At 41.0% G+C, this 18,060-nt stretch overlaps 1 protein-coding gene across 3 annotated transcripts in view; it reads right to left on the minus strand.

The window, feature by feature from the left end:
• LOC149310919 (uncharacterized) overlaps nt 1-18,060 on the minus strand; it is a 52,542-nt gene extending 34,482 nt beyond the window's left edge. For all 3 annotated transcript variants that reach the window (XM_089530026.1, XM_089530025.1, XM_089530027.1), the window contains exons 1-9: nt 18,039-18,060; nt 13,201-13,647; nt 8,646-8,742; nt 7,200-7,385; nt 6,640-6,735; nt 4,643-4,760; nt 3,479-3,572; nt 837-2,247; nt 276-402 (exon numbers count right to left, since the gene is read on the minus strand). In XM_089530026.1, coding sequence (XP_089386152.1) covers nt 276-402; nt 837-2,247; nt 3,479-3,572; nt 4,643-4,760; nt 6,640-6,735; nt 7,200-7,385; nt 8,646-8,742; nt 13,201-13,629 — 2,558 coding nt within the window. In that variant the 5' untranslated portion in view covers nt 13,630-13,647; nt 18,039-18,060. The remainder of the gene's footprint in view (nt 1-275; nt 403-836; nt 2,248-3,478; nt 3,573-4,642; nt 4,761-6,639; nt 6,736-7,199; nt 7,386-8,645; nt 8,743-13,200; nt 13,648-18,038) is intronic.

The following is an 18,060-nucleotide window of genomic DNA, read 5'->3' on the forward strand; positions in this document are numbered from 1 at the left end:
TTCTGACATATGGTGACCCTATCACAGGGGTTTTGTGCCAATGTTTGTTCATTTGTTGCCTTCCTCTGAGGTCGAGAGAATGTGACTTGCCCATGGTCACCCACTGGATTTGAGCAATAAATCAACTATATGGATAATAAATAATATTATTGTTGTTATTCATGTCAAATTGCTGCAATAGATCATATCCAGTTGTTATTATTATTATTATTATTATTATTATTATGCTTTATTTATATAGCACTGTAGATTTTATAACTACATTACTTTCATACCTGAGAAAATCCATTGCTTTTGTTTGTTCTTCTTTCATTTGAGCTAACAGAGAAGTTTCTCTGCGATGTACTGGAATGTCCTGCTCACATTCTTCTAACTTGCTCATGTGCCTTTTTCGAGTTTCCTCTACAAAGATATTGATGTTAATATGTTGTGATTAGTCAGTGTTCATTTAAAATGATGATTGAAATAGAACAGAGTTGGGACATCATTAGATGCCCAAGGGACACTGGAGAACTACCTTTTCCCATGCACGATCCCATGCTCCCCCAAAATGTTTTTTTTTTTTGTCCTGAGAAGGCTCTCAGTGCCCCCAGAGATGTGGACAGGGGAATTTCATCATGCTTTCCCCTTCTCTGTGTCATGCTGGGCACAACAGAGGTATTTTCTCAGCAGGAAGTGACCTAACAGTAGTGATTGTTCAAGGGTATTTGGGGGCAAAAAATTCTTTTTCAAAAACACTCAGAAATACTAGGACCCTGGGAACAACATGAAAGCCACAGACTGCACTTTCCCCACCTAGGAGTTGGGAAATATTTCTTACCTATTACACTTCTTACCTAGTGTAGTTCTCTTACTGTCCAGATTTGCTTTCCTCTTGAACATAGGGAAGAGGCTAGTCACAAGATCGGTTGTCAAGGAATGAGGCTGCATATTAAATTCTGTGCCATAATTGCTGACCGTACCTTTGCTCCCTTTTTCAGGCTCTCTTCCTCCTGTTGCAGCTTGCAAACAATGAAAGGGAGATTTTCTAATGGGAAAGGGAGTCTTATCTCTGGCACTTGATTCACTGCTGCTGCTGCTGCTGCTGCTTGTGATAATGGAGACTTTCTGTTGTCCTGTTGGTTGTTGTCCACCAGACCTCTTGGGAAGCAGGCTTTTCAGTGAATAATCTTCTGTTCCACTAGGCTCATCTGTGGCATAGTCAGCATCAGAATGATCTATGCTTTTGCTTGTGTTAGCTGCTCTAAGGGTAATTTGTTTTATGGGATACTGAGAGCAATGGGATTTAGATTCATCTTCACTTTCAGTAGATGTGTACACTGAGTCACTGGAGAAGGGTATTCCTTCCCGTGTGTCAGCAGTGCCTGCACTGTTATGATGTTTCTTCTGTGAATCAGTAGTTGTGGTCATCTGTTTTCTATCTGATTCAGGTGTAACTTTTACTATTTGATCATTGACTTTCTTAAAGCCACGGCTAATTTCTTCTTGGATCTCTGGGCTTTCTTCCCCAGCAAAACAATATTCAGTTTTACACTGCTTAATCCTGTTGAGTCCTTCAAAAACTTGGATTCCAGAGATTTGATTCTCTTGAATGGTTTGGTTGTTTTCTCCATTGTGAAGTTCTAAGACATCTGGTGAGGCATACATGGACCCCCCATCTACTTGCTGTGAGACATTGCCCTCTATGTCCTTCATAAGCCACAATGGAACCTTAGGATCTATGGGTCTGTTCTCAAGAACATTAGGATAGGATTCACACACGGAAAATGTGGCTTCTATTTTCTCAGTCACCTGTGCCTTAAGTTCACTTATTTGTTCAGGACATTGGTGTGAACATTTGGACCAGTTGATCTGAGAAGATATGCAGGGTTCTTTTTCATCTTCTGTCTCTTCGTCATCATGATCCCCAATGTAACTGTTGCCTTTTCTTCCTTTTGAGATATACTCATGATTATTAAGGTCAGTTTTTATATCATATTTGGAGATGACACAATTTGTATTTTTATCACCCAGGAACAGAACTGTGGGGCTGCTAAGCTGCCTTTTCGATTGTGAATGTTTGCCAGATAGCTTTCCTCTATCTCTTTCAAAAGGCGAAGAGAAATTATTTTGGCAATCAAAGCTGACTCTTCCAAGAGGTCTGGTTGGCTTTTTGCCAAGGTTCTCTCTGTTTCTTTCAAGCTTTGCAGTGCCTTGTCCACATTTCAAGAATGATTTTTGAGCTGTCTCTTTAGTGTCATAGGAGATCTGCAAGTAATTTAGTGATAGAATAATGTCATGATATATAATGGCCAGAGATCCAGCATGGTGTAGCGGTTTGAGCACTGGACTATGACTCTGGAGACCAAGATTTGATTCCTGCTCAGCCATGAAATCTACTGAGTGACCTTGGGCAAGTCACATGTTCTCAGCCTCAGGAGAAGGCAATGGCAAACCCCCTCTGAACAAATCTTGCCAAGAAAACCCCGTGATAGGTTTGCCTTAGGGTTGCCATAATTCGGAAATGACTCGAAGGCACACAACAACAAATATAATGACCAGACAACCAGCATGGTACAGTGGTTTGAGTTTTGGACTCTGGATACCATGGTTTGCATTCCTGCTCGACCACGGAAACCAACTGGGTGAGCTTAGGCAAATTAAACTCTCTCAGTATCAGAGGAAGCAAAGGCAAACCCACTCTGAACAAATCTTGCCAAAGTACTTTGTGACAGGCTTGCCTTAGGGTCACCATAAGTAGGAAACAACATGAAAGCATACAACAACCTATAATAACCTGAATTCTGTTGGTAATCATAATTGGAGAAGATCCATTGAAACAACTATGGAATAGTGAATGAACACTTACACAAACCCCACTGATTTAATGTGTTTGCTCTTTTGGGACTAACAATAGGATATAGTTCATAACCTGTACTATTCAAACATACTGGATCTTGTCTGGTTTTGGAAACCATGATGAGGCAGGCCTGGTTAGTAGCTGTATGAATAACCACCAGAAAATTTCAGGAATGTCCAGACAGGTTTTTAATTAATAGTAAATAACACTGAAAACATGCAATCTTATGACCCAGGGCAGCAATTTGGAAAATTGCTATGTAGAAAAAACTTGTTGTGTAGACAAAATCCATCCTCAAAGGAAATAGTTGGATCCATTTTATTTTATTGTAAGTTTATCTTTGATATCTTAAACCTGAGTTCTCTGCATGGGGTATATAATTCAAAGCAGGGGTTAACATGGGAGAAGGATACCAATTTCCTCTATGGAGAAAAATGCCTCAGAAAATTCCTCATGTTTCTACTCTCTGGAGAGTGCATGAGTTGGCCCCTACTTATGGCAACCTTGTGGATGAGATATCTCCAAGACCACCTATTATCAAAGTGAAAAAGAGACTGGCAAGATATGGCTGGCTTTTGTCAGTAATAAGATCATCCAAAATTGGTTCATGTTATCAGTACAGATCATAGATAATAATACCTGTTGCTGCTGCTCTCTTTTTTTAATATTGACTTTAAGTTGCTCCCAACCAGACTCTTTGAGTTGTCTTTCTCCAGTTCCAGGCTGGCTAGACCTAGGGTAATAATAAAGCAGACCTGAACACAAATATTTGACACATTTAGTTATAACTGTGAACTTTATCGCACACCTTTTTTTTGCCGTTATGGGAACTGGAAGAAGACTCTCGTGTGCGTGCATGACCAGCCAAAAACAGATTTTATTGCACGCCAAAGCATCCTCCAAAAGGCCCCGGTCTGTCCCCCAGTGCCAAGCCATCCTGGTTCAGTGCTGAGAAGTGCTAACTGTACTGGTCGGAAGTTTTCCGACTGTGGAAAATGGTGCCCGTCAGCACTGAACGGGGACGCCTTGGCGCCGGGGGATGGAATGGGGCCTTTTGGAGGATGCTTTGGCGTGCAATAAAATCCGTTTTTGGCTGGTCGCGTGCATAAATGAGAGTCTTCTTCCAGTTCCCATAACGGGCAAAAAAAGGTGTGTGATAAAGTTGTAATGCTTGGGGTGCTGTAATCAGGATTGGAGGGGGAAATGGCAACATACTGATACTCCCTGGGGCAAGGTACGTTCCCACTGCATCAAATCTAATTAGCTCATATTTTTCAGCACCTTTCTGTAGGGCTGCTTTTATCATTTTTTAATTCTGATTTTGGACAAATGCTGTTCATATTCTACAGTGAGATTAACACCTGTGATGGATCTAGGGGCCAATTTAATGTTACCCAGGTGTAGAGGGCTTGCTGTAGAGTTTGCAACTTATTTAAAAGGTGGATGTCTGGAGGGGCAGTATGGAAGGGTCAAGGATGAAAAAAACAGCCTTGAATAATGGGAACTTGCAGCCCCAGGACCGCTTATCCCTCTTCTAGATTTGGACTCTGAAGTCCTATATTGAAATTTTGGCTTTGCCATGAAGTCTATTGGATAACCTTTGATTATTCACCATCTGTTAGCAAAACCTATTCTACATGCATCTTGTGAAGATAAAATGAGATACCCTTCTGGACAAAATGGAGAATAAATACAGTGTGTTTTCCCCTTAATAAAGAATATTTGCACCAAGTCTCAGTTTCAAAGCCATTCCATAAAAACTTGATTTTTATGCCTGTACATAATATTTGATTTTGCTCTCACCTATCATTCTGAGTCCTTGTATTCATTCTCAGTTCAAAAGAGGAAAGAGGCCCATTTTCATCTATTTGTTGTTCCTTTTTTTCTTCTGTAATAGATGCCAGGTTTTCAAGCCAAGGTTCTTCAGTAAGGAAGGAAATAGTTTTTCCTACATAAATTAGCTTTCTTTTAAGAATGGTGGGGTGAGGACTAGTATTAATGTTCCAAGGAGAACTGATATCATTCATTCACACATATCTAAATGAATCTGTTAATGTTTAATGAGAAAGTTATTTTCCACACTGCCTACTGCACCTTCTCCTTCTGAAGCTTAAAATTCACAATTTAAATCATATATTCTGTTTTCATACTACAATATAATGCAACTAATTACTAGTGGCAGACTGGCCCAACATCAGCATCTGGTATAGGGTGGGACAGCCAAGCAGTGCTGGTGTCCCTTTTCCTGAAATCCGCCCAGATATGACACAGTGAAGTTTATCGCACAGGCCCTAAAATGGACCCATTGCGTTACAATACGTGTGCGCACACAGGTGTGCTTGGAATGGAATGGAGCTATGAACTGTATTTTACTGCACGAAGGAATGCTACCGCTGCCGCCCGGCGTTCCAATCGCATCCTCCCTCCATTCCAGAGGGCGCGATTTCTGAGAACGCTTTAGAACAGTTCTTAGAAATCGCACCCTCTGGAACAGAGGGAGGATGCAATTGGAATGCCCAGCAGCAGCAGCGGCTTTCCCTCGTGCAGTAAAATACAGTTCTTAGCCCCATCTCATTCCGTGTGCACGTTTTGTAACACAATGGGCCCGTTTTAGGGCCCGTGCAATAAACTTCTGAAACTGAAGGATGAAAGGTTCTTCCACACTCCTGCCTTTTAGCAGTGCTGAGAACCAATAGTTTTCTACGTGTTTAGTTGGGATTTAAAAAGCAATTCCACATGACATTCAGTATAGTGCTATTTTTTGCAATGCCTGGCTCCATAGTGAAAGAAAGTGACGTTGAAAGGAAGAGATGATCGCAGCTGAAAATTAACACAGAGGTACAATGAGAAGGAACTACATACTGATTTTTTTAAGTAGTTGTTATGACTACATTTCTGTTCTAGTGCACCACATATATCGGTAAACACAAACTGTTATAGTTTGAAAACTAGCAGGTTATCCCTGGATCTTGAGATGGAGTTGGGAGGTGGTTATTTAATCTGGAGATGCCAATTTGAGGCAAATGGAGACTTAATCCTGAGACTTTTGGCATTTCTTTATACACTAAAGCTCACAAAGTGTAATAACACAATACTCTGGTTTGTTTTGTAAAGTTGGGGGGGTCTGTTACACCAAGACTCATGTGAGTGAGCTATCTCACTGTTTCAAGAAATATCTTGAAGATACAGTATGTAGCAAGAATGTGAATAATGAGATGTTTTCAGTATACTCCTTTTAGCCAATGGTGATGAATGTTAGGCGCTGCAATCCATTAATATCTAGAAGGCAATAGGATTTCCACTCATGGCCTTGGTGAAGGGTATACCCCCCCTCTCTCTCTCTCCACACACACACACACACACACACACACACACACACACCACTGCACAATCCAGATAATTGTTGTTTTCCAAAGAATACAAAGGTAAGAGAAGGCTAGTTAAAACTCAACACCACATTGGATCACCTCCATGGAGGCCAAATATTTGGAACAAGTGAAGTCTTGTTATCAGCTCTTTTTCAAATATGCTACCATTATTTGTTTTTAAACACAATCAGAAAACAAGATATTGTTCAAAATGCAAACTTCCAGCTGTATCAACAGCATCTTGTTTATCTACATTTGCTATGCTAACAATTCAACTGTCATCAACCATTTTTTATGGGGAAACAACAGGAGCACAGAAAATACAGCAATTCAGTGAACTGGATTTTCTGTATAAAGAACAGTAATTCCAATAATGAAGAAATGTAAAAACAGTTTCACACAAACACTGTCCAGAAATGGCCCCAATATCACCTTGTGCTGCAGCATCTTCCTCTTCTTTGGGAAGTTGTCCACAAGAATTTTCTGTAGCTCTTTCATCACTTTGCCATAGTGGTTCCATGTTTGCTCCTATATGCACAAAAAAAAAAAAAAAAAAAAAATGGGGTGAATTGATTAGAATCTAGTCTGAATTGATTAAAAAACATTAAGAAGTATTGAGTTCCATTCAGTTTCCTGGAGTTTTCATTGCAAATTCAAGTAAGGGAATTCACAAATGAGAAATGGCCACTAGCATTTATTTGCACAGACACCAGTCAAGTATATGTATGTGCACAATGGGGAAAGTGACAAGCTTAGCTACATGCCTTTAATCTATGTGTTCCATCTCTATTAGCCAACTGGGTTGATTTCAGGTTTTGCAAAAGTTTTCAGCTGTTTAGGAGGTTTGGGGTGAAACTGTCTAGACATTTTAGGGGGTGTGGAGGTTTTGGCATGCCAACATAGCTTGCTGTGGGGGGAAGAAGGCAAAAATTGGCCGCTGCCCCTTTTACCGTTCCCAATCCCTGCTTTATATTTCACTTCATATTTATTACCTGTTTCTTCAGGTTCAAAGTGTTCCTTTGAAACTTCTAAAAATCTGCTGTTTTCTAGGGTTCTTGTGGCCCACTGCTGTAAAGCTGGCTTGATTGTTCTGAGACTGGCTTGTGAAAATCCTTTATTCGGATCTTGGAAAGAGTTCTCCAGAGGGAGTTGGGCAGGAAACAAAGCAGCTGACACTCCTAAAATAAATGGAATCATGACAAATAAGTAGGGGGGAATACATGGAGAAACTTAAAAGCATGGAATAATGAACAAAACTAGTAATAGTAATTAACATGGTAAAGGATAGCAAATGGATATTTAAGAGTCTGGAAATTAAGTCCCAAGAAGACAATTTGAAAGAGCCAGATATGTTTTGTCTGGACAAGAAAAAGTTAAGGAGGATATGATAGCAATGTTTAGATACCTGTCAAACAGCAGTCAAGCAAAGATAGAAGGGACATTCTGTTGCATCAAAGGGCAAAACAGAATAGCGGGGAAAAAGTTCCACTAAGCACTAGGGGAAACTTTCAAATGGTAACAGGTTGTCCAGTAGAGGAATAAGACAGCCTCATAAGTTATGACAGGAGGTGGCAGTCTCTCCTTCCTTCTAGATATTTAAATCGAGGCTTGAGGAATGTCTTAGGGATGCTGCAGTTGTAGTATTTCTAACTAAAGACTTTGCCATCTGAGTTTTCCACCTCCAACAAAGGTAAAGCAATTTTTTATATTGGCACTGATTGGCACACTACACCACCTAAAGTTTTTCTGATGCAAAACATGACTTCTTGAGAAATTCAATGTTCTCTACCTACACAGGATCCTGTGGCTTCACAAAATAAGGAGACATTCCAAGGAAACATCTTCTCTGAATTGCAAATGGACATTCAATTTCCTTGAATTTGAAAATCTACCAGTGACCACATGGCCAAAGGGGGAGGTGCCAGCCTGCAGACAGCCCTCCCTATCATCTGGACTAAGACCAGAAACAGAAAATGCAGGTTTATGACTAACATCTTCAGTTTCTTTCTCCTGTGTGCCTGATGAAGAAGCCAGTGTGACTTTGAAAGTTTGCAACATGTAATTTTGCATTTAGGTTGTCCCAATAAAGATATCATTGTTTGAATGTTATTGGATAAACTAAAGATTGTACTAGAAGGTATCCAAGGTCTCTTTCAATTCTATGAAATTGTGTAATTCTTTGAATTCCACAACCAAAAAGTATCTATTAAACCTTCATTGTGTAGCAGAAATCAGGGACCAAAGAGACCTCAGAGTCAAGAAAGTGAATTTCATTATTGCAGAGGTATTGCCAGTGGGCTCCAGCAGGAAATCACTTTCCAAAAAACATGTCATAATGACCCAGACAACTGTGAATACTTTTATAGCCTTTTGAAAGTATGCTAAGAAATATAGCACTTTGCTGAAAGAATGCATGTGGCTATCATTCTCTGCAGTACCTGTATTGTAGAGTGTAATGATTTTCTGCTGTTCAGTTACTAGCTGTTGCAGGTGCTCCAGCTGGTACAACATGAGCTTTTCTTGATCTCCTGGACTCTAAAAACAGAACAAGAATGATTCAATCCCGCAAAAATTAAACATAACGTATTCCCTCTCACAGCAACAGGATTTAAATTAGCCATAGGATAACTAAGGCTATACTCACACTTATTTGAGTATATATATGAGTATGATTTATATTAATATAAATACCACTAAATTCAATTGAACATATTTCCCAAGCCCACTAGGAGTACAGTGCACATTCTTCTTTATTGCTTTCAACAAGACTAGGCCATGACCTATTTACTTTTGTCTGGACTGTGCTTAATGCAGTCAAGGATCAAAATACATGCTGTGTCAAGGGGAGCAAAAGATCACTTTTTAAAAGTTAAGTAATGAAAAATGGCCCCAGTCTGGCTTGGACCAGTGTGTACGGTTGCCATATCCCGCCTGGGGGCGGGACTTTCCCGGTTTGGGGCGTGGCCACATGGTCCCACCCCGGTTTGGCCCTGCCCCCGGGACCCCCCCACCCCCCCACCGACGCCAGGCAGGGAAAAGAGCCTCACCTCAGCAAGGCTCGTTCCCTGCTTGGCTTCCTCCGCCGGCCAGGGAGGCGGCCTGGGAGGGCCAGGGGAAAGGGTCTCGCCTCGGCAAGGCCCTTTTCCCCTCCCTTGCCGCTTTCCCCGCCGGCCACGGAGGCTTCAAGGCAGGGACGAAGGGTCTCGCCTCGGGGAGACCCTTTTCTCCCTGCCTTGAAGCTTCCTCCGCCAGCCAGGGAAGCTTGAAGGCAGGGAGGAAGGGTCTCTCCGTGAGGGGAGACCCTTTTCTCCCTGCCTTGAAGCTTCCTCCGCCGGCCAGGGAAGCTTCAAGGCAGGAGAAAGGGCCTTTCTTCTTCTTTCTCCTCCTCCTCTTCTTCTGTCTCCTCTCCTCCTCCTCTTCTTCCTCCTCTTTTTCCTCTTCTTCCTCCTCCACCTCTTCTTCTCCACCTCATCCTTCCCCTCTTCCTCCCCTTTTTCTTCCTCTACTTCCTCTTCTTCCTCCTCCTCCTTTACCCCTCCTCCTCCTCCTCTTCTTCTTCCTCCTTTTCTTCTTCTCCGCTTCCTCCTCCTCTGCTTCTTCCACTCTTCCTCCTCTTCTGGTTTTTGGCCAGAAAGGGAAGCACATTTCTGCCATCTGTCTAGGAATAATGCCAAATGTCCTCCATTTTTATCATGCCTAAGAAACATGCATTTATATGAAATTTTTTTAAAAAAACCATCAATTTTTTGAGCGTCCTCCATTTTTTCAAAATGTGTCCTCCATTTGAAAATTTTGTCCTACATTTGTCCCAGTTTGGAGGTCCTGACTTATGGCAACCCTACCAGTGTGTGAGAGGGAGGTTTCAACCTTCCCTACCCCACATTATGGTTCTTAATCTCAAAATACCCACTCATGTGGGTGCTTTAGGAAGAATTCACTAGTGCAAATCTTACTCCTGGTGTGTAAAATCCTTTTTAAATCCAGTCGTGAAGAGGGCTAGCTTAAAAATAAATGACAATAGCATCTAAGACTTCCTTGCTTCTACACTTATCCTAATTCAGGGGCTGTACAGACCTTCCGGAAAGAGGTGGGTCTGTGCCGCCCCTGGAAGTGCCGGATTGGGGCCACAGTAAACAGATGGTCAAACTGTGGCCCCAATCTGGCATTTTTCCAGGCCAAAGAGAAGAAAAGGGGTGTCCATGCAGCTTCATGCCCCCTGACACCCCGACAGCCATGAGGAGGAAGAGGTGGCTCCTTCCTTCTCTGGATTTTTCCAACGGCCTTGCAGTTGCTGTGGGAACAATACGTTGTAAAATGGAGCTGCAAAATGCAGCTCCTTCCTGAGACATCATAAAGGCTGCATCCCAGCCTTATGATATCTCTTCCTGGCGCAGATATGCAGATTCTGAATGGTGGCTGCATCATCATGGCAGCGCCCATGTGGACGGGACGCCGCCATGATGCTGCCACCTGTACGGACTAGGGTTCCAGAGTGTGCAGTTGCTGCACACTCCGGAACCTTAGTATCAGCAGCCGCTTACTGTCCGTGTCTACTGGGCCTCAGTTGAGGATCACACACACTTACTTTTGAACTTTCACAAAGTAATCTTTAGGTGCACATGACTTATTTAATGTGACATGTAGTTTAATTCTCTCTTCAAGATTATCATCTTCAAGCAATTGTCTCTTCAAGAGACACACGTCAGTGGTTCAATTGTAAATTTTGCTCATAATGGCAGTCCCCATCACTACATCCCAAAAGAGAAACCAAAATTGGAAAACCAAACCTAATCAATATACCACAGCAGGCAGATGTGTTTATGCATATCAGTAAATAAACTTTCTATTTTCATCTCCAACAAGAGGTCATTTGTAAAGCTACAAAGTTTATCATCCTTTAACTAATAAAGGCCTGGTACACAGTGGTGGTGAAACGCCGCTCCTCTTTGCTGTGCATAGTTGCTGCAGCAATCAAACCGCAGGGGAACGATGTAGGAAGAGGCATCACCATGACACCACTTCCTGCCAGTGACTTCTGGTCACTGTACAGCAGCGTTGTCATCATGGCGGCCCCTGTGTGGATGGGAGGCCACCATGATGCCAGTGTCCATACAGACTAGGGTTCCAGAGCATGCAGTTGCTGCACACTCTGAAACCCTAGAATCGGTGCCACCACGGTGCTTCCCTGCCTGTGTGTACCTGGCCAAACTGTCCCTAACATTTTGACAAGAAGAAGAACTCAGAAGAACATGTTATTTCTTAGAAAATTGATCCCACCCCAGCTACTGTGAAGACTACCGATAAGCTCACAGGAAATGGGGAGCAGAGCTAACACATGCTATCAGCATCCCTGATAATCGATATGTCTCAGTGCTTTGACAGTTCCAGCTCTGGCTTTACAACATCACTGATGCCTAGTGTGCATAGATGTGTGTGTTAGCATGCATGTTTGCTATTGATGTGTATCTTCAAATCATTTGCGGCTTATGGTGACCCCAAGGTGAACCTTTCATGGTTTTTTTTGGCAGGTTTCTTCAGAAGGGGTTTGCAATTGCCATCCTTTGAGGCAGAGAGAGAGAGAGTGATTTGCCCAAGGTCACCCAGTGGGTTTTCATGATCAAGCCAGGATTTGAACCTTGATTTCCAGAGTTACAGTCCAATACTCAACTCACTACACAACTTGCATGTATATCAAACAAAATAAAGACTTGTAAAGACATCCCCACGATATGGCTTTCTACTTATATGCACTTTCACACACACATTCTCCTACATATCTAATACATAGATGAATAAGTATGTGAAAGCACATATAAGTAGCAAGACATATGCTGATTTTTGACCTTAGTGACAAACTAAGTATTCATTGGCAGCAGAAACAGGAAGCTACAGTGGTTAAATGCCATAGAATGGAGCATATTATATTCTTAAGGCTAGACTTCTGCCATTCAGGAACACAGTTCATATGTATGATAACCCCAGTTAGATTATCTATTTGCCATTTGCTTAAAGTTCCTATTTAAAAGAAAATCAGCCAGCAGGAACAGGGGAAGGCAGCATGGACACTGAGGGTCAACCTAGACATTATAGGGAAATGGGTGTTCCCTGCAGTTAACATATTGCTCCTCCAACAATGGACTTTCCTGAGATACGTATGTGCCTCTGCAGTCAGACTTGCAATTTAAGCCCGTGTTTACCTTCTGATGACCCATCACAAGAATAAATAAATAAAAATTAAACTGATATGCAAAATATGGAAGGTGAGAAAAGCTTATGGTAGCACAAAAAATGTATTTCTTTTTACCACTTGAGAGAGCTCCACATCTAAAAGCTTGCCAAGCATAGCTTTTACTAGTTCACCCTTGGGGCTGATATTTTAAAGATCTCAGTGTGGTGAAAGCAATGGGGCTTTGCATGCTGTATGTAGAAAAGGGTGAGCTTGTTCCACCATGAAGCTCACTGGCTCAGCTTGACCCATTTGCCAACTCTCAAAAACAGAGCTAGGGAGTCATATTGTTGTTACCTGTAACGCATTACTTTTGGGAATAATAATAATAATAATAATAATAATAATAATATTTATAGCCTGCCTCTCCCAGAAGGATCAAGGTTACAACCATAAAATACATTGATAACAAATATAAAACATAAATAAAAATTACATGATTCCCTTACCCCTTATTATAAACTAAACAAGAACATTATAAAATATAATTAAATTAATAAAATAGATATAATTAAAATGAGGTGTCATTGGGCAGACAAGGGCAAACCATATCAATATCATGGAACGATCAGTCAGGGAAGGCCTGCCGGAAGGCATCAAAAGTTGTATTATGACGGATCTCCTCTGGCAGGTCATTCCATAGTTTAGGCGTGGCGGATGAGAATGTTCCTCTTGTCAAAGAGATAAAAAAATCAGCAAGTTGTATTATTAGTCAGAAATTTTGGTCATAACAAAGGTAATGTGTTTTAAATGGAACACAAACTCACCTGTTTCAAGTTTTGAGAGGTTACGTCTTCTTGAATTATTAAAGGAGGAGAAGCAGTGGCAGAAGAACAACTTGGGATTCCGCCAGGTTCATTATTTTTTCTGGTTGAAAACATTTCAGCTTGAATAGGTGGTACTACATGAGGTGGGGAACTATGACTGGCCAGATAAAGAAATGGAGTGTCCTGAAACAGTTGAGTGTGGCCCAAGACAACAGGCAGCCCAGCATCTCTATCCAGCATGTTGTTATTCAGTGAAGTGCACAAGAATGTAAGTTGCTCAGGGAAGAAGTCACTGGTGCTGTTTACTGAGTCCAGACTTAAAGAACATGAAGATCCCATATTTTCATCAGCTGGGTGATGAGATGACATCTCTCCAAGGGAATCTTTTGCAGCCCACTGAGATCCACTTTGGGAAGTACCTGCTTCCATTTCCCACTCTTCAAAATCCTTATTGAGAAAATGCAGTGAATATGTTTGAAAACAAGGACATTCCTGTGAAATAGATCTTAACGTCTTCTGTTTCCAGTAAACAGGGAAAGCATATTTGGACTGTAGGGCAAAGTTCTCTCTTCTATAAGAACTGCAAAAATATTATGCCATAGTGAGCCCACCAATAGTTAAATAGCAGACATTACATAATCCACATGCAAATACCATTACTGATGTGCTTTCAAATCATTCTCATTCCCACAAGACTTCCTGTAATATATCATCAAAGATAGGATGTGGAGGTTGAGTAGTAACAATTTTAAAGAGGAAGTGAAATAGGTCAACTGACATAAAACCAAATCCATTATTTTGCTTACTAGATTACACTGACTTTAACAGTGGGTAACTGGAAGTCATTGGAGACTTAGGGCTGGACCAATGTATAGGCAAAGAGGGATAGAAGGATGAGAATGCAAGGAAACCAAAGTCCAAATATTCTTCTCAAATGTGATGAAGGGTCATCACATAATAATTATGTGCTTCATCACATTAGTTCTGTGCAGAATCCAATAGTAAGAGTCTTGGCACAGATTAGTCAAGTTGCTAAGGACCTCTGCAGAGGCGCTTGAGATGTGGGTTTGGCTGAAATCCAAAGCCTAAACCAAATTTGTTGCCTTCAGACTGATATTGTTGCTTCTTGAGGTTTTGTGGGATTTCCTCCAAAGTAACCAGAAGGTGAACAAAGCCTCATTAGGGGGTTATATTTCAAAGAAGCAATCTTGTTGAGGCACTATGCTAGTGTAAAAAATAGTTGTGTTTTCATCAAAGCTGTTCTCACTTTGGTTCCTAACATAACCAATCATTCCACTGGTGCACACTTTTGACTTGACTGGCTTGTAAGGAGTTAACTAGCCGCTGTTCAACAGGTAAAACCACTGAGGCTGGGAGAAAGGGGGAGAGGGAATGTGTTCTAAATGCCTAACAGGTTGTTTCTAATCCTAGAACACATTTTCCCAGGGAGTCACCCATCACTGACCTTTGGGTAAGGATTCTGACCTCAGTAAACTACTGTTGCCTTCAGCATCCTTTGTTCATGTGCACATAAGTTGTTCTGTAGGAAGTATGCCTGCTATATTGTGTTGTGCTGTGCAGTGCGTAGGATGGTTACAAGTTCTGTTTGTTTATTGTTTCCAAATACAGTACTTTCCTTTCTACTTCCCAAATATTTTAATAAATTCTTCTTGGACTCTTTCCTTGCAATGTTTTTCCCATTTATTCATGATGTTACCTTTGTCTTTGCTATTATTTTACTTTCTTACTTTCTGTGATACTTGTCTGCATGTGTGTAGGTGGAATGGACAGTTACCATTAAAAACAATTTGTTCCTATTACTTGTTGTGGTGTTTAAAAAGCAATCCATTTTTATTTTTTTGCTCTTACAGTAATGGAGAAATAATTCATTGCATTATTTTCATTGCATTATGTTGTCCGTTTTTGCCCCGTGTCTGTGCTGCATCATCCCCATGCTGCAGCTCAGATGTGCCACAAAAATAGAGCCGTCTAGAGCGGCTTCTTTTTTGCAACGACAGAAGCAGGAAGCGGTGCCACCATGATGCCTCTTCCTGCCAGTGACTTTTGGGCACTGTACAGTGGGGGCAGCATCATGGCTGTACGGAAGGGTTCGGGAGTGTGTGGTTGCTGCGCGCTCCTGAACCCTAAAATTACCGCTGCCATACCACAAAGCACCCATGTGTACCGAGCCTTACATTACCTTTAAAATGTTTTTTTAACTACTTAAAGGTAACTACATTAATTTCAACTACATCAATTTCAACAACCTTCCAGGCTCTGTAGAATATAGGCAGTGAATCCATCCTTCATCTCTCTAGCCTTTTTGTCCTAGGCCACCCCTCCCTAGTAATGGAGTTGAAAAGCCACACACATCTCAGCACCAGAAACTTCTAACATAATACCTGTGTAAGCAAACAAGGGTTTAGAGCATCAAGTGTATTGTAGCATTAATAAAATGCAGGAAATAACTGCCCCCTTACCTTGTTGTCCATTGTCACGTCAGAGGCATCATGGTGGCACCGCTTCCAGCTTCTGACGTTGCAAAAAAAAAGCCGCTCTAGGCGGCTCTATTTTTGTGGCTCATTTGTGCTGCAGCATGGGGCTGATGCAGCACAGATACGGGGCAAAAACAGACAGCATAATGCAAGGAAAATAATGCAATGAATTATTTCTCCATTGCTGTAAGAGCAAAAAAATTTGTGTACCGTACATACAGAAAAATAATATATATTGTATCGGCATCAGAAATTCTAGTTTAGACTTCAGGTGCTGCTGCACTGCAGAATTAATGCAGTTTGACACCATTTTAACTATCATGGCTCCATCCTATGGAATCCTGAGATTTATCATTTGTTTTAGCACAAGAGCTCTCTGACAGAGAAGGCTAAATATCTCATAAAACTGCAAATCCCAGAATTGTATAGCATTAAGCCATAGCAGTTAAAGAAGTGTTAAACTGCAGTAATTCTGCATCGTAGATCCAGCCTTCATGGGTCTGATGAAGTGTGCTTATATTTAAATATAATAAAGTTATTATTATTTATATCCTACCTTTCCCTAGCCCTGAGACTCAGGGAAGCTAGTCTGGAGTGTTCCTGGGTGCTACAGGACTTTTAATTATTTTACATATTTGAACTCCCCCCCCCCTTTTTTTTTTTATCATGGATAGGAAGAAATAATATTAATGTAATTAATTAATAATTAATAACATAATTAAGATAATCCCCAATGTTGCAATCCAATCTGACAATTTAATTTTACTTTTAACTTTCTGCATTATAATGAAACTTTTTGTTTCATATTGGTTTAATGTTATATGTGATCTTTCCATTTATGTTGAGTTATTTTATGCTTTGACAGGTCTATTGACCATAAATAAAGATTGTCAGTATTAGTATATCTACATATACACTTTAATAGATACAGGGAATGTTAAATACAACAAATATTATAATTACAGCCAAGCAATAGTTGAGCATTTTTTCCACAACATTATTCAAGATCATCAGTGGTCTACAGGCATCAAGACAACCAAAATGTGGAAATGTGAAGTTGTGTACTAAAAGGCTAGATTGCACTGTTGCACTTTGGCTGCAAAGCCTAAACCCACTTACATAGGAGTAAGCTCCATTGAACACAAGGAAGCATACTTCTGAGTAAACATACATAGGATCTTATTAAAGTGTATATCTACGTTTATTAGTATTTTTTTCTTCCTGTTGTTTAGTTTGCTGCTATACTCTGTAGGGTTCATATGTGATGATTGTATTGTTTCTTTTCACAAGTTGATCAACAAAAAAAATTATATACAGTGCAACACTAAACATTAAACACAATGGCTGAGTCAAATTGCTCCCAGATAAAATGTGGATAGAATTGTCCAGCTTTGAGAACAGATGGCCAAGGACTTGAAAGATACACAACTTAAATGAGAACGAGAGGTTTGAGCATTGGAGTATCCCTCTGGAGACCAGGGTTTGAATCCTCATTTGGCATGAAACCCACTGGGTGTCCTTGAGCAAGTCACACTCTCTCAGCCTCTGAGGATGGCAATGACAAACCACCTCTGAAGAAACTTGCCAAGAAAACCCCATGAAAAGTTGGTCTTAGGTTTGCCATACATTAGAAATTACTTGAATGCACATCGCACAGCAACAATCACCAGTGAATAATTTTAAGGAGAAACTATGAGGTTCAGTGCAATCGTATATCATATATATTTACAGTGTTGTGTTCCTGTGTACCTTCAAGTTGTTCTCAACTTATGGTGATCTAAAGGCTAACCCTAACCCTAACCCTGAAAGCCAGTATGGTACAGTGATTTGAATGTTGAACTAGGACTGTGGAGAGCAGGATTCGAATCCTAACATGGAAGCTCACCTTGGGCACATCACACACTCCCAGCCTCAGAAGATGGCCATGGCAACCCCCTCCGTGATAGTCACCATAAGTCAGAAATGACTTGAAGGCATATAAGAACATATTAATTACATTACATGCATTATACACACATATAGCCAGTGTGGCGTAGTGGTTTGAATGCTGGGACTACAACTCTGGAGAGCAGGGTTCAATTCCCCACTTGGCCCTGGACCTTAGGCTAGTCACACACTCTCAGCCCCAGAAAACTTTTTGACAGGGTTGCCATAAGTCAGAAACAACAATCTATCTTGGCAAGTCTCTTTAGACAGGGTTTGCCATGGCCCTCCTCTAAGGTTGAGAGTATGTGACTTGCTTACAGTCTTGCATATGGCCAAGAAAGGATCTAACAAGTACAAGCCTTGAGGAGAGAGCAATTTGTGACAAAAAAAAAGTCCTTGGCACATTGATTTCCTTACCTGGAGTTGTTCCTCTGCTTGG

Source organism: Sceloporus occidentalis, unplaced genomic scaffold (genome assembly GCF_023333645.1).
Source record: "Sceloporus occidentalis isolate IW3139 unplaced genomic scaffold, rSceOcc1.0.p SCAF_6, whole genome shotgun sequence".
NCBI classification, from domain to species: Eukaryota; Metazoa; Chordata; class Lepidosauria; order Squamata; family Phrynosomatidae; genus Sceloporus; species Sceloporus occidentalis.